Source organism: Panthera uncia, chromosome D1 (assembly GCF_023721935.1).
Source record: "Panthera uncia isolate 11264 chromosome D1, Puncia_PCG_1.0, whole genome shotgun sequence".
Taxonomy (NCBI): Eukaryota; Metazoa; Chordata; class Mammalia; order Carnivora; family Felidae; genus Panthera; species Panthera uncia.
This window is the reverse complement of record NC_064808.1, coordinates 93553140-93569554: the sequence shown is the minus strand read 5'-3', so window position 1 is coordinate 93569554 and position 16415 is coordinate 93553140. Positions and strand designations below refer to the sequence as shown.

The following is a 16415-nucleotide window of genomic DNA, read 5'->3' as shown; positions in this document are numbered from 1 at the left end:
CCATATGGGTCTGAAGCTCACTTTCTCCTTGTCCTAGCTCTGTGTACTTGAGCAAATTACTAACCTCTCTGGGCCTCGGTTTCTCTGTAAAATGAGACCAATGGCAACTTTGAAATGCTATATGCATTAAATATTTTAAAATCCTTGTCCCTGCTTCTTATAATCCAATGAAGAGCTAAGATATGAATGTCTACAACGACACTAAGAATAATTAGAAAGGCTAATATCTTCTGAGTTATTCTGTGCCAGGCAGAGCCTTTGCACGGGTTCCTCATTTAATTCCCACAGAGGCCCCATGAAGGTAGGAACTGCTGTTATGCCCACTTGATGGAAGAAGAAACTGAGGCACAGAGAAGGTAAGTCCTTTCCCAAGGTCACACAGCTAGTAAGTACAGAGTTCGAGTACGAGCCCTGGCCCCCTATTCGAATCCAGGGCATTATATGGCCTATGCCACGTGAGTGGTATAAGCAGTGTCTTATCACCTTTGGTGATATGAGGACGGGCTCATTCCTGGGGAGGCCATAGAAGTTTTTGCAGAGGAGGTCAGCTGTGAATGGGCCTTGGAGGGTAGGTGGCGATGTGGGTTGGACATTCTAGGTGGAGGAAGCAACGCCTTGGGAGCCACTGCTGTCAGGAAGTACAAGGTGTTTGGAGTCAGCCGAGCCAGACTGGTGCAGGGTGGGGGAGCCCAAGGGGTCCTGGGAAGTGAGGCTGAAGTCACAGGAGTTCATGAGGGCGGACTTCAGGGGAGTGAGGATCGTGGATAATTTTTTAAGAGGGAGGAAGGGTAGAGTTGTCGTGGTGTCAAAGTTCATCTTTGTAGAAAAAGAATATTAATAGCCACTACGTATTGAGCCTCTGTATATGCCGGGCCCCGTGCTTTGCGCGTTACGTGTCATTTGTCCTCACAACAGCCCCGAGCTGGTGATTATCGTCTCCATTTACAGAAGCGAGAAGTGAGTTTGGAGGGGATGTAAAACCTACCCACTGTCACACAGTCGGTGACTGGCAGGGCTGGAACGTGAGCCCGATTTGGCCTGGTGCCGGTGACGCGTGGCAATGGAGTCAGAGACGTGGAGGGAGGGCTGTGTGTCCTTGACATTGACCTCACTCAGGAGGGCCGGGCAAGGGGCTGAGAAGAATGGCTGGCTAGGAGGTTCAGCAGGATAAGGGCTGGAAAGCATCTCTGGGACGTGGTACCATGTCCAGCTGGCTGATGTTGATGGAGTGGGGGCATGGACATCAGGTTGCCCTGTGTGGAGTGGTACAAAGGGCAAACAAGCGGGGCGCTTGGGTGGTTCAGTCCGTTAAGCGTCCGACTTCGGCTCAGGTCATGATCTCGCACTCCTCGAGTTCGAGCCCCGCGTCGGGCTCTGTGCTGACAGCTCAGACCCTGGAGCCCGCTTTGGATTCTGTGTCTCCCTCTGTCTCTGCCCCTCCCCCACGCATGCTCGGCCTCTCTCTGGTTCTCAAAAATAAATAAATGTTAAAAAAAATTTTTTTAAATAGCGAACATGGGAAAATAATAATGAGGATGGTCCTTTCTTGCCTCTCTTTAATCTTTTTTCTTCACTAGAGCCAATTGAATTTGGTGCAGGTTCACGATACAGCCTCTGAAATGAAACTGGCCAGGTTGGAATCCCGGCTCTGCCTTTTATTTGCTGTGCAACCTTGGGCAAGTTCCCTAACCTCTCTATGCCTCACTGTGCCCTGTAAAATGGGGATAATAATAGTAACTTACCTCCTAGGGGTTTTGTGAGCAGTAAGTGAGATGACACACATACTGTGCTCGGTCCAGCTCCTGACACACAGGAAGGGCTATAGGTGTTAGCGAGGTTAGTATTCCAAACTGTATCTTGTAGGCCATCCACTGCTTAAAATACTCAGGGCCATCCAAGTGCTTTTCAAGCTGTCGCCTCTTCTGCCTGCCTCTCCAGCCTCATCTTATAGCAGGCTCCTCAGTCCTGTGTTCTCCAGCCACTCTGGCTTTCTTCCAATCTCTGGAATGCACCAAGTACCTTTCTGCCTCAGGGCCTTGGCACATGCGGTCCTTCCACTGGGCGTGCTCACCCCAGGCCTTCTCACAGGTAGCTCCTATTCAGGCAACTGCATCTCCTCTGGGGGAAGCCCCCATAGACCTCCCAGACTCTATCAACCCCCTCTTGTACCTTCTCATGGTGCCTTATATGACCCTTTTATAAAACCTGTTGCAGCTGTCACTTTACAAATGGTTCGACTGTCTCATGACTGTCCACCTCCCCTCCGGACTGCAAGCCCTCTGCTGCACGGGGCCACGCCTGTATCTCAGCACCTTGCACGCTGCCCACAGCAAGGTGGAGAGTCCGTAAAGAGGGGTGAGGGAATGCTGAGCGTTGCAGAGGAGGAGGGGACAGTGGGGGCTGTGCAGGCTGTTGCTGCCTACCCCGAGAGCCCACACTCAAGGGGGGAACCCGGCACACAGCGCCTGCTCAGTGGCCCCATATCATCCTCAGCCAGGGCCTAATGTGCGTTAGTTATCCTTCCCTGGCAAGCCTCCCTGATGGACTCGGACGGAGCTCCTCCCTATCTGGGTATTTATATGCGTTATGCCAGCTCCCATCTTGCAGCCTCAGACCGGCCTTGCTTGGAATTCTGTAAGCCTCTTCGATATACAAGGGATCTCCAGACACAATTACCTTGGAGTGAAGGTTTCCAGGAATGCTCAGTACAACCTCATTCTGTGTAGCATTTTCTCATTCCAACTGTAGCCTCCCAAAGCTTTCCAGAGTTAAGTAACACAATTACAGAGTTAAATAAATGGCAGCAAAGAATGGGAGGCACTATGGGGCCTGAGTAGCAGGTGAAATAAGGGATGTGCAGATGTGACCGGCAAAGGGGCGGAAAGGGGCTGGCATGGAAAAACAGCCGGGCCCCCCGCCGCCCAGGGGGCAGGAAACTGAGGACTTGGGGGGGGGGGGGGGGGGGACCCGGTAAAAAAAAAAAAGCCAGAGAAAAAAGATCTAGAAGCCCATCAGAGATAGCACAGCGGATCTGAGAATTCAAAGGAAGCTGGGGAGGTCATTTCATCTGCTGTCCCCAGAGGAGGATCACATAACAAGGAAGACACTGTGGGAAATGACTGAGTTTGGTTTCCAAGCTGAGTGTCCATTTTTTCCCTGAGTTTCCTAAGCATGGGGACAGCATGAGGCCTCAGAGGGTCCTTAGGTGAATCTTCAGAGACAGGCAGCCACGCCAGAGAAGCACGTCCTGTCAGCACAGCTCTGTGCATGTCCCAGGTCACCCGGGAAAGACCACCAGGGGCCAAGTGTCCAGAGGCCTCTGCCCTACCTGGAAGTGGAACAGCCTGGCTGCCCCCAGCACCCCCGCCCAGACGTTCCTACTCATCCCGGGTTAAGATATCTCATCCCGGGTTAAGATATCGTCTCCAGAGGCCCTCGTTGAGATTATCATCCTAAAGGCAAACATTTACCGAGTACTTACTCTGAACCATTCGCTTTCTCAGCAATTCCAGGAGGTAGGCACTGTGATGACCCCCACTTTGCATACGGGCAGACTGGGGCTTAGAGAGGTTCAATGTCTCGCCTAAAGTCACACAGCAAACAAGTGCGTACTAACAGAGTCAGGACAGGTCTGCCCCACACAGAAGGCTGAGTCTTAGCCCTGTGTCAACGGCCACTCCAGACATAGGTCCAGCATCTCTCTGGACTCTCCCAGGCATTGTCCACACTGTATAGCCCGGTAAAATGAGTCCCAGAGAGGCCGAGTTGCTCTGGGCACATGGCCTTCCGCCCTGTCCCACCTCTCTTTAGCTTGGTTCTCTGGGAGGTGGGAGGGGGAGGCTGGGCTGAGGCCACCGGAGGCCATCGGCCAGTGCTGCTGGGGCACTGCTGAGGGGGTGGGAGCGCATGTTGCCCGAAAGAGGGCAGCAGCTCTCTGAAAGAGGAGAAGGACACAGAAGAGTGTTTCGTTCCCTTCGGGCTGTCCGGGATCTGCGGCCATCAGACGCCTTCCCGCCTTCCCGGCGGTAGTGGTGTTCTCAGGGAGGCGCAGGGTGGCGGCAGCAGGTTCAGGCGACCCGGGAGCCCTGCTGGGAACCTGCCGCCTTCTTCCCAGCCAAGCCCCAGCTCCCGGGAGGAGAGCGGCAGCCACACTGGGCCTCCAGGCTTTGATAGCAATGGAGGCAGTTGCATGACCCCTATTAAACTCCACGAGGCAAAGGATAGTCTGTTTTGGAAGTCACCTCCAGGCTGGCTCCAGCCTGCCCTCCCCTTGTAAATTCTACAAACATACAGGAGATAAAAGAGGGGGATCTCTCAGAGGCAGAACATGAAGCTCTTCAAAGAACACTTTCAATTGAAAATGGGGAGGAGAGCGGGTTTTCGGAGGGAATGTATTTATACGCCCGTGTGCCCGCGCATGCACACACACACACACACACACACACACACACACTCAACACCCCAAGATCAGGAACACCATGCTGCATACAGAACTCTCTACCAGTTCTCTTTTGTCAGCCCTCCCTCTCTTCCTCTGGCTCTGGGGGTCCCAGCCTTTGCTGGTTTCCCTGCCCGTGGGACCGCTCCCGGACCTGCTCTCCAGACGGTGGCGCACTTTCCCGACCTCTCTGGATTTCCTTCCCCCTGCCTGGGGTCCCTGTCGGCTGCTGCTCTTTGCCAACATGTCTGGCAGTTTCCTCCTCCGAGCTCATTCTCCCCAACTGCTCCACAGCATCCGATTCTGCCGACCGCCGTCATCTCCTTGAGCAAAAGGAGTCGGTTAAACTAAGCTCCGCCTCTTCTAGCAAAGCGAAATGCCAAGTGTGAGGTCTGGGAGCTGGAAGAAGAGTTTAGAGGGCATTTGGTTGAACCCTTTCATTTTACAGTGGCTACAACTTTGGCCCAGAAAAGGGAATGACTTGCCCACGGGCACCATGAGTTTGTGGCCCAGCTGCAACAAGAGCCGGGTCTTGAGATGTCCTGCCTACTGCTTTTTCCACGGGAGAGCACAGCCCTCCTGCTGTGAGCGGCCAAGAGACCCGGCAGGGCTGGCCTGAGCTATGGGCATGCCCGTACTTCCTTCCTTCCCCCACACTGACAGTTGCTAACAGTTTAACATTCCCACCTCCCTTTGGCTGTCCATTTGGTTTCGTGGCATATCGTCTCATCGAAGATGGCTCTATAGCATAATGTCTTTTTTTTAAGGTTTACTTATTTATTTTGAGAGAGACAGAGACAGCGTGAGTGGGGGAAGGGCAGAGAGAGAGAGAGAGAGGAAGAGAGAGAGAGAATCCCAAGCAGGCTCTGTGCTGACAGCGCAGAGCCCGATGCGGGGCTCCAACACAAGGGAGTGTGAGATGGTGACTTAAGCCGAAACCAAGAGTAAGACGCTTAACCGACTGAGCCACCCAGGTGCTCCTGTAGCAGAATGTCTTTTTAACTCAGATGAAATAAAATGCAGGCACATCTTTTGGAATAACCTGACCCTGAGAGGTTGTTGCTGATACTTCAGGATGCACGGAAGCCAGGGTAGACAATTACTATTCTATACTAAGTTGATTAAGTGTAAGAAACAGCCACGAGCACACCTCCGTGGTTTCTTTTAGCTTTTTCCCACCCCACCCCTCCTTTCCTGCCTCCCCTGCCCCCAACTAGTTTGGGAAGCATCTCTTTGTGAGTGGACAGAAATGCCCTGTCGGAGCCTGGGGCACACACCCCCTCTGGGTATGTGGTAGTTCTGTAAGCACCCAGGAAAGTGTCACTCCTGTGACACCGTCCATTTCCACCTTTCTCTCCATATGGAATTGTTTTACCATAATGTCATTGTTGGCCAACTTTTATAAACGTGTGCCATGATTTCCAAATTTCAATTCAAAGTTTGCCCTTTTTGGAGGAAAGCTGTGTGAGGAAAAGAAACTTGGGGATAGAGGGGCGCCTAGGTGGCTCGGCGGCTGAGCGTCCGACTTCGGCTCGGGTCATGATCTCACAGTCCGTGGGTTCGAGCCCCGCGTCGGTGTCTGTGCTGACAGCTCAGAGCCTGGAGCCTGTTTCAGATTCTGTCTCCCTCTCTCTCTGCCCCTCCCCCGCTCATGCTCTGTCTCTCTCTCTCTCAAAAATAAACAAACATCAAAAAATTAAAAACCTTGGGGATAGAGTTGTTGAATTTGGTTAATTTGGGGGGTGGATGGAATATGTGCTCTTAAAGAAACAGAGGAGGGACCTGAAGCTGTGTACCTTTGCCCGTTTTATGAGTTTTGGTTTTCCTGATCTTTTCTTCAGTTCCTTCAATCCAACCCACTTAACTCGTCTCCTCCGAAGGTTCATGCAGGGCTTGGGCTGCCAATTGGCTGGAAACCCACACTCATGAGTCTGACATCGCACCTGCTGGGCCTTTGTGCTTGGTTGATTTCTGTTGCTGTACACCTGTGCTCTCGAGTGGGCCTCCAGCCAGTGCCGCCGTCATCGGGGGGCTGAGGTTCTGAAAGGCCCCAGCAGCCCTCCAAAGTGTCCCAAATGAAGGTGTTAACAATCTTCTCATCAAACTTCATTTTTTAATCTCAAGGATTGATTCACTTGATAGCAGCAATCAGCGCTCTCTTGGAGAAACGCAGAATGAGCACAATGAGGCATTCACATGTTTATTTTTTATTAAAAATCTCTTACGTCTTCACCCTTGTTTCTTTTATTTAAGCCCGGTCTCACTTTATAAGGCCCTGAGTTTGTTAACCTACGCCAGGATCACGTGGCTGCTCTGGCAGACGGAACACGGACCAGGAGTGGAGACTCAAGGTTGAAATGCAGAAGAGACTGACCTTTGCCAATGGATTTATCCTTCTTGTACACAAATCTCAGATTCCCTTGTGTGCACAATGAGGGCCAGCGTGTTTATCTCTCTATTTTCTTTGCAGTGATTTAGGAAGAATCATGTACGTGCGTGTGTGTGTGTGTGTGTGTGTGTGTGTGTGTGTGCGCGCGCACTCGTTCAGAACAGCCTGGCCTGTTTGTAGATGGTCGGACACTTCCCTTTCTTATTTCTCTCTACCTCTTCTCCATCAGCTGATCCACCAGAATTAGAAGAAGGAGTTAAGCTGAAATGGAAACCAGTGGAGGCCAGTCTGAGATACACGCCCCGGTTATAAAACATGGCTCTTCAATATTTGTGGTAGTCAGGATCACGTGGGCAACTTGTTACAAATACAGATGCTGGTGACCCGCCAGCACAGTCTGATTCAGGGGGTCTAGGATGTGACTCAGAAATTTGCATTTTAAGGGCACCTGGGTGGCTCAGTTGGTTAACTATCTGACTTCGACTCAGGTCATGATCTCACGGTTCGTGAGCTCAAGCCCCATGTCAGGCTTTCTGCTGTCAGCACAGAGCCCACTTCAGATCCTCTGCCCCCTCTCCATCTCTCTCTCAAAAAAAATAAACATTTTAAAAGATCTCTCTGCCCCTCCCTCCCCCTCAAAAATAAATAAACATTAAGAAAATTTAGAAATTCGCATTTTTGTAAGGCCTGCAGGTGATTCTGATGCTGGTGGTCAGAGACTAGATGTGGAGAATCCCTGTTAGAGAATTTCTGGGAAGGGTCCTCGCCCTGTCTTCACCTCACATCCTTGGCTTAAGGATGAGGTCAAGGACATCTAGAGACATGAAGCGACTAGGCTAAGTTAGTTGATGAGGGCAGCACGCAGACCAGAACTGTGTACCAGTTCTGGGCTTGTCCCCTCCATAGCATGTGCAAAGGGAGCCGACCCAATAGGAAGAAATTGAATTTGCTTTGCCACAGGATGGGTTTCAGTTAGGTTCAAGGAAGGACTTTGTGGCCAAGAGGAGCATCGAGGAAGCCTATAGCATCTCCTTACCCAGAGGGCTTGAATTCAGAACAGACTGTTATCCAAATTGGGCACCTGAGGTGCAAGTAGAAGAAAGAAAGAAAAGAAAAGAAAAGAAAAGAAAAGAAAAGAAAAGAGAAAAGAAAGAAAGAAAGGGAGGGAGGGAGGGAGGAAGGAAGGAAGGAAAGAAGGAAGGAAGGAAGGAGAAGGAGGAAGGAAGGAAGGAAGGAAGAAGGAGGGAGAGAGAAAGAAAGAAAGAAAGAGAGAAAGAAAGAAAAAAAGGAAGGAAGGAAGGAAGAAGAAGGAAGGAAGAAGAAGGAAGGAAGGAAAGGAAGGAAGGAAGAAAAAGAAAAGGAAGGAAGGAAAGAAGGAAGGAAAGAAAGAAAGAAAGGAAGGAAGAAAAAGAAAGGAAAGAAAGAAAGAAAAGAAAGAAAGGAAGGAAGGAAGGAAGGAAATGTCCTTGGAACAGATTCTGGTGGTTTTGCATGAAGGGCCAGAGACCCTTCTTTTAGTTCTATGGCACCTGCATTTTAACCTTAACAGCAACGTAAGTGGCCAGTGGTCCTGGAGGCCCCGGGTCCAGCCCCAGCTCTGACAAGGACAGACTCTGTGACGTCAGGCTACCAGCTCAATTTGAGCCTCCGTGTCCTCACCATGAAATGAGTGGGGTTGCATTAGATTGTTTCTCATTTCCGTGGTTACATCATTTTTGTTTTTCACTGTAACTGCCTCCCACCACGCGTCCTCTACAACCTGGCAACTCCATCAAGTTCTGTTGACAGAGCAAATTAAGAAGTTGAATTTAAAAACTACTTGATGTTGAGAATCCAGCAACCTATGTGCCAGTTTTCCCTCGCCTAGGGCGTTGCGAGACTATCTCTGAACGGTCTGTAGTGATGCCCCCGGCTTTTTATACTTACTGATGTATTTAGAGGGGTCTGACCTCAAATGACCATAAGTTATAGCTTCAATACCCATGTCCTGTTATGTTCAGGCCTGGGATGTACTGTGACTATCTAGAGTCACTTCCCACACAGAGAAACCAGACTAGAGTGACATCTCCCCAGTAGTGATGACCTCTGGTCACAAGTCCCCATACCTGCATCTAACATGGCCACCCCACTGATGGGCTTTCTCTGTCCCTTTCAGAAAGCAGACCTGGCTGTGGCAGGCCTCACCATTACTGCTGAACGGGAGAAGGTGATTGATTTCTCCAAGCCATTCATGACTCTGGGAATTAGCATTCTTTACCGAGTTCATATGGTAAGAGACTTATTTTATAAGCATTTATGTCATTAAAGTTATTTGCATGCAAACACTGAGTTATATGGTAATAATGAATGACTCACGGAAATATTTAGATTTCAAGACTTAAATGCAAATGAGCTGGGCTATTTTTTCCCCCATCAGCTGCACGGACTTGCAAACAGGAAGAATGGAAAAGTCACACTTGTGGGCTTTCCAGTAAAAATTGCTTCTGCCTCACTGAATAAAGATGACCAAGAGTGATTGCTCATCCCTTGGTGCACAGGGTGTGGGACCACAGAGTGGTCACTCTGCTTCTGCCTAGGGACAGGGTCCCCAGTCCCAATAAGTTATCCCAGCCTTTTCAAGGATCTCACCGACTCCCCGGTGCACCTTGGTTCACGCCAAGCATTGCGTCTGGTGAGGGAATGTGGACTCTTTCCTCTCTGGGTTATCCATACTGGTGAATAGATAACATCGCTTATCTCTGGTCTGTCCCCTCTTCTGCGTCCTCGAAAAAAAAAAAGAAAAACAAAAGAAAAGAAAGGCTTCTCTGGTTAGGTTGGCTGGCGCGAGTACAGTGAGCGTCTACAGGAGTTTGCGAAAGCACACCAATGGGCAGCGGAGGACGGGCCTGCCAGGGTACCCTGGCTGTACCCCATCCGCAAAGTGGATAGTTACGTTGCCCGTGCAGAGTTGACTTTCCGTAGTTTTCTTACCGAACCAGAAGAAACTTGTTCTCATCCTTTCATCCAAACTGTCTCTAAGCGCACAGCTATTACGTGGATCCCCCCCCAATACTCGAGTCATTATAGGTGTCCAAGGTCACGTTAACATGGTGTCTTCCAGTGTGTTACCTGCCACCACCAAAGCCTGCCCTACAGGGAAGGGATCAAGAGCTCATCCCACGGGCCAGCTGAAGAAGTGACCCTCTGGCTTCTGACTCCTTCCCAGGCCCCAAATCCCAGCCCTGCAGAAAGGGGATTGCCTGTATTCACAGTCCCAGCCTGGGCGCACGGAGCTGGTAGCCGCTACGGCCCATTTCTGCAGGAGGAAAGGTCCCCTCGTCACAGAGCCCATTCAAGCAGCTCGGAAGAGCGCTGTCTCGTGCTGGGCCTCAGCATCCGTCACGATCACGGCCCGTCTTAGGAGAGGAGGCCGATCCTCTGAGAGGGGAGGCGGCATCGAAATCCCAAGCCCTCTAGGCTAAAACAGAAAAAATGTGAGCAGTTGGTCTCTGTAGACGCTGTCACTGATGTGTGTGTCTTGTGAATTAAGGGGGATTCTGATTCCCCCTCCTCTCTTTCACGACGAAGAGAACTCCGGTTCATGGAGCGCCTCCCATGTGCCAGACACCTGTGATGTTATGGACTCTTGTTATGGGTTGAATTGTATCCCCTCAAAAGACATGTTGAGGTCCTAAGCCCCAGGACCTGTGACTGTGACCTAATTTAGAAACAGGGTCTCTGCAGATACAATCAAGTTAAGATGAGGTCATACTGGATTAGGGTGAGTCCTAATCCAACGAGAGGTGTCTGTATAAAAAGAGAGAAATGGGGACACAGGGGAGAAGACCGTGTGAATTTGGAGACAGGTTGGGATGATGTATCTACAAGCCAAGAAACGCCAAGGACCACCTGAAGCTTCAGGTGACAAGGAGGGAGTCCTCACCTAACGTCTAAGGGGCGCCTGGGTGGCTCAGTCAGTAGAGCGTCCGACTTCGGCTCAGGTCATGATCTCACAGTTTGTGAGTTCCAGCCCCGCGTAGGGCTCTGGGCTGACAGCTCGGAGCCTGGAGCCTGCTTCACTTCTGTGTCTCCCTCTCTCTCTGCCCCTACCCTGCTTGTGCTCTCTGTCTCTCATAAATGAATAAACGTTTAAAAAAATTTTTATAAAGCCTTCAGAGGGAGCACGGCCCCACTGACACCTTGATTTTGAACTTCTAGCCTCCAAACTCTGAGACAATACATTTCTGTTTTTTTTAAGCCACCCAATTTTTGACACTTTGTCATAGCAGGCCCTAGGACACCAGTATACTCGGGTTATTCTTATAATAGTGAAAGAGCAGAGTTCAAACCCAGGAATGGTGTGATTCGAGCTTGCTCTCTCTGTGACACCAGGCTTGCCACCCCCTCATCTGTGTGACCTTTTTTGGATAACGTGTTCTGGAAAACATTCTTGTGTGCCTTCTCTCATTCGGTCCTTCGGACTGTTCTTTGAGAAGAGAGGGAAGGTATTATAATTCCAAAGTGACAGGTGAGGAAGCTAAAGTCACATTTGGAACTAATACAGGGCTGGGCCTGGAAGCCAAGTCTCCTAATTCTGGGGACAGTGTTCTTGTCACCCTTACACCTGTCACTACTCCCTCAGCTATTGTCCAGCCAGCACAGTCTCTTGAACCCACCCCAATCTTGCTACCGAGCCCTGAGGGAGCATCCCAAAGTAATGGGGACATAGAAGCTTTCTCCACGCCACATTGCTGTGGCCAGGCTGTACAACTAGGCTCTGGCCTTGATCTCTTGATGAATGCCAAGGATTCTAGAGCCTCGCTCATGACCCGATGGACTGTGTGGGTGAAGGCACCTGACACCAAGTGTTTCCACTCACTGCCCGGGGACATCTGCTGTTAGGCTGCCCTCACCACCCAGGCCACCACTGCCTGGAATATCAGCTCTGGCCAGAACAAAATTCCCATTCACCAACCCTCTGGACACCCTTAATTGGATTGTTGGCCAAGTGTTTCCTACCACCACAAACCCATGACCATATTAGTTCTTGGGTTGTGAAGTTTTATGTGTCAGCTTGCCTTGGCTGTGATGCCTAGATTTCTGTGAAGATATTTTGTAGAGGTGATTAACCGCTATCATCAGTAGAGGAGATTACCCTTGCTAAGGTGGGTGGGCCTCATCCAATCAGTTGAAGGCCTTAAGCGCAAAAACAGGTTTCCTGAAGCGGAAGGAATTCTGCCTCAAGACTGTCGCTTAGAAATCCTGCCTGAATTTCCAGCCTGCCCTATATATTTGGGCTTAACTGCTCCCACAATGGCATGAACCAATTCCTTAAAGTAAATCTCTTTACACACACACACACACACACACACACACACACACACACCCTGTTGGTTCTGTCTCTCTGGAGAACCCTAACTGATACGGTTCCCCTTTCTGTTCAGGACCCCTCCCCTTTTCCAGCCTAGTACACCACATGGCTGCTCAGATCTGATTTATAACGGGGGGCCAAGCTGGGTAAAAACTGAGTATTGGCGTGAACAGCTTACACTAAGCAGAACTGACAGTTTATGCATTCATTCAACAAATATTTATTGAATGCATTCTGTGTGTGAGGCAGTTTGCTCAGAAAGTACCAAAAAGTCAGCTGGGGAGAGAACAATCCTGAATCAATGAAACCAGGGGAGACCTGGTGAGAACAAATTGGAGGTGAACTTGGCCGCATCTGAAACATCTGTACCCTGAACTGGCAGGAACAGCGGATGCCGAAGGATAGCCCAGCCGAGTTCACCACAAAAGCCTAGATCTAAAATTACACAGAGAAGCCATCCTTCATAAAATGGTGTTAACAAAATTAAAGTTGAATACTGAGTATTTATTATTTTGTGAATTTTCTCTAATCGATAGTTACCTGTGAACAACTATATGGTAATTTAATTTCACTTATAATCTATTCATGACCTAGAATCTCTATCTTTATTCTATGTCTGAGGTCACCTGAGTCATGAGTGATTATTACCCAAAAGTGAGCATCTGGCGGTAGTCGAACCTGTGTGCAAAGGTTAAAATAATTAACCCGGAGTATAAATGCCGGTTTAGAAAATATCGCAGGACCCTCCAAAAATAATAAGGATGGCAGGAATGTCTGTGAAGTCGAAAGGCAATCAGAAATAATTTGGGAATTTCCGGCAATCTGAGATTACCTAGGGTTTTTCTTGAACATGGGATCACCAAGAGGTAATTATGTGGTCCTCTCCTTCTTCTCACTGTTGGGGTATAACGTCTGTTTCTGCCCAGGCATCTCTAGGACCAAAATCAGAAGAATGTTTTGCTCTCTAGACCACCTACTCGCTGCCGCTCAGAGGCCAGCTGAGCATTCTGGCTTTGGCATTTGTTGTTGTTGGTCCCTCCCCCGCTTTTGAACACTCTCTCCATTCCTGGGATCCAGGTCACGGTTTCTTCCTGCTGTTTTGATCGTTGCCTCTCCTGCATTTCTGTGGACCCCTCTTTCTCTGTCTGTCTACCCCATGAATGTCCCTGACCCATTTTCCTTCTCACTCTGACAACTCTCTGCTTGGGTAATCTCACCCACTACCAAATCTGTAAATCTGGCCCTGACCACCCCCCTGAATTCTAGGAGCGCATTTTGAACACACGACTAGACATCACCTAGATGTCTCACGGGCCCCTGGGTGTCTCACGGGCACCTCAAAAACAGTGTCAGAGGCTGTATTCAGTCTAGTTCTGCCTGCTTCTCCTCTGTCCCATCTCAGATCATCACATCTCCGCCCAGTGAGCTGAGCTGCCCTTCACTTCTCTTACCCCTCCACCTTCACTTGGTCAGCTCACCTCCTAAACAGTTCTCAAGTATGCTGTCCATCCCCCAATGACTCCACCTGGTTCAGGCTCTCTCTGTCTCTAACCTGCTGCTCTCTGTCTCTAACCTGCCATTATGGTGGCTTGTGTTCTCCTTGAGGTTAGAGTGTTTCTTATGCAGTACAGTATCTTCATCAAAGGAGCCCAGGGGCGCCTGGGTGGCTCAGTCAGTTAAGTGTCTGACTTTGGCTCAGGTCATGCTCTCGCGGTCCGTGAGTTCGAGCCCCACGTTGGACTCTGTGCTGACAGCTTAGAGCCTGGAGTCTGCTTCAGATTCTGGGTCTCCCTCTCTCTCTGCCTCTCCCCCACTCATGCTCTGTCTCTGTCTCTCTCTGTCAAAAATAAATAAACATTAAAAAAAATTTTTTTAAGGGGGGTCAAGGGCATTGCCAGCATTCACTAAGACACAGTGGAGTGAAAGTCCTGGAACCAGATCAAACACGTACGAGCTGCATATCACCCGTGTCTCAGTTTTTTCATCTGCGAAAATGGGTTGTCATGCAAATTTGATGAGGATACAGCAGTACATAAGTAATGCACTTACAGCAGTGCCCGACATATACACAAGAAAGTGTTAGCTGTTACATTTCGTAAATGTATGTGACTTGCTGAGGATTGTAGTTTTTTAGTTTACCGTTATTTTTTTAAATAAATGCAATCGTATCAGCCTCCTACTTCAAATCATTCACTGGCTGCCCATCATTTGCAAGACAAAGTCCATCCTTCTCAGCCTGGAGAATAAAGCTGATCTTTCCTGTTCCGCGCCTCACCGCAGGCATCTGTACCCCATACTGCTCGCCGCTTCACCATCGAGCTGGCCTCTTCCGGTCCCCTACCTGGATTCATGCCCATCTGCTTGCCTCTCAACCATGTAACAGACTCCTCCCTAGCCTTCAATACCCAGCTCAAATGGCACTTGCTCTTCAGTGTGAGTCCCCCGGATGGAGCCGATTGCTTCTTTCCCCGAGCGGCTGCCCCCTGCCCACACCTCTAGCATAGCATTCATATGCTGTGTTGCACTATTCTTCATCTCTCCTCAAGTGGATCCTAGTGGGAGATACGTTGAGGAGAAGGTACCCTCTTGTCAGGCCATACATTTCTATGATCTGATTTTTGGTATGGAAACGTGATCATCCCAAACAGGCAATATTAGCTTCGTGATTATGGAGAGAAGAAAGGCAGGAAGGAGGATGAGGGAAGTACCCTGCGGTCCTGTGGGCAGTGAGCACCACCTTCCTCTGTGGCTCCTGATGGCGCAGGACAGAGCCCTAGGAGCCTGACTTCCATTAGGAGGCCTAGTATCCCAAGCAGCAGAACGAATGCCCTAAATAGATTTCTTTTTTTTTTTTCTTCCTGACCTTGACTCCAGTGGTCTTGAGAACAGGAAGAGATGGGAAGCAGATATCACAGGCATCCTAGGGGCATCTTCTGCTCCAGGCCTACATGGCTACCACCAGGACTCACTTCTCCCTCCCGCCCTGAGCCCGCGTATCCTACATGCAGCATCGTACCCACCTGACGGGGCATCGGAATCCCTGGCCGGGGCCAGATGATCTCCCAAGCCATACATACAGAGTCCAGCCATTAGAATCTGAGGTGTCCCCTGGTACTCTACGGATGGGAATCAAGTGATAGGACATCTGAAGTTCAAGACTGTCTTGATTTCCTTGGCATATCGGCTCCTATACTGTAACAGTAGAACCCCTAGGCCATCTGCAGTGCTGGGTTTAATGAAATTGACGCACACCATAAGCTCTCAAAGATCTGTGTGAATGGAGGGGAGAAGAGCCCAGAAAAACGAAAACATTCCTATTTAACATTAGAGCGTCTCATGCAGTTTCTGCTCTCTTTCTGCAGCTGTAATTTGCCTAATGATGTTTTGCTCAGATTAATATTAAAGTAAGTTTGTATTCCTCAAGCACGCACTGACTGTCGTAGCAAGGCATCATCAGAGCGTGCCGGAAGCCAACCTGAGATTTGACATTTGGCATAGATAGCCCCCAGATGCATAATTACATTTAAAAAATTCAGAGTTGACATATTCAGCGAGGTTGGGTGTACGTCCAGGATACTTGTGTGTTGACTAACATCTGCCTGGCATCTCTTTATTTATGGAGCTCTTTCACCTATAGTCTCTGGTTTCATACAGCAATCCCCTGAGGCAGGTAGCGGGATTCCCGTTTTCCACGGAAGGACTCTAAGGCTAGCGGTGGCTAGCGGTGCCATGGAAAGAGGAAAGAGCCCAACAGTGGAAGTTGTATTGAACCGAGTTTCTGGTCTGCAAGTTCATACACTCCCAACTACCCATCTTTATGGTATAGTTGGCTGTATTTCTCTGCGTCAAGGCCTTGTGTCAGCGGAATTTTCAAAATCCTTTCTTTTTCGACTTAGAAAAAGGAGGGAGGCACCTGGGCGGGGGGGCTCAGTTGGTTAAGCGTCTGACTTTGGCTCAGGTCATGATCTCACGGTTCATGGGTTCGAGCCCCATGTGGAGTTCTGTGCTGACAGCTCCGAGCCTGGAGCCTGCTTCGGATTCTGTGTTGCCCTCTCTCTCTGCCCCTTCCCCACTCATGCTCTGTCTCTCTCCCTCTCTCTCTCTCAAAAGTAAACGAACATTAAAAAAAAAAGGGGGGGGGTGGAAGTTCTCCACGTCCAGTTTGGAGCTCAGTGAGGGGCCTGAGCTCATGACCCTGAGATCAAGAGTCAGACACTTAACCAACTGAGCCACCTAGG

The 16415-nt window shown here is 49.7% G+C and overlaps 1 protein-coding gene across 1 annotated transcript in view; it reads left to right on the top strand.

The window, feature by feature from the left end:
* The window catches only part of LOC125908796 (glutamate receptor ionotropic, kainate 4), a 77109-nt gene that overhangs the window by 23440 nt on the left and 37254 nt on the right, over positions 1-16415 (top strand). Inside the window, exon 2 of the mRNA XM_049611615.1 lies at positions 8983-9096. Coding sequence (XP_049467572.1) covers positions 8983-9096 — 114 coding nt within the window. The remainder of the gene's footprint in view (positions 1-8982; positions 9097-16415) is intronic.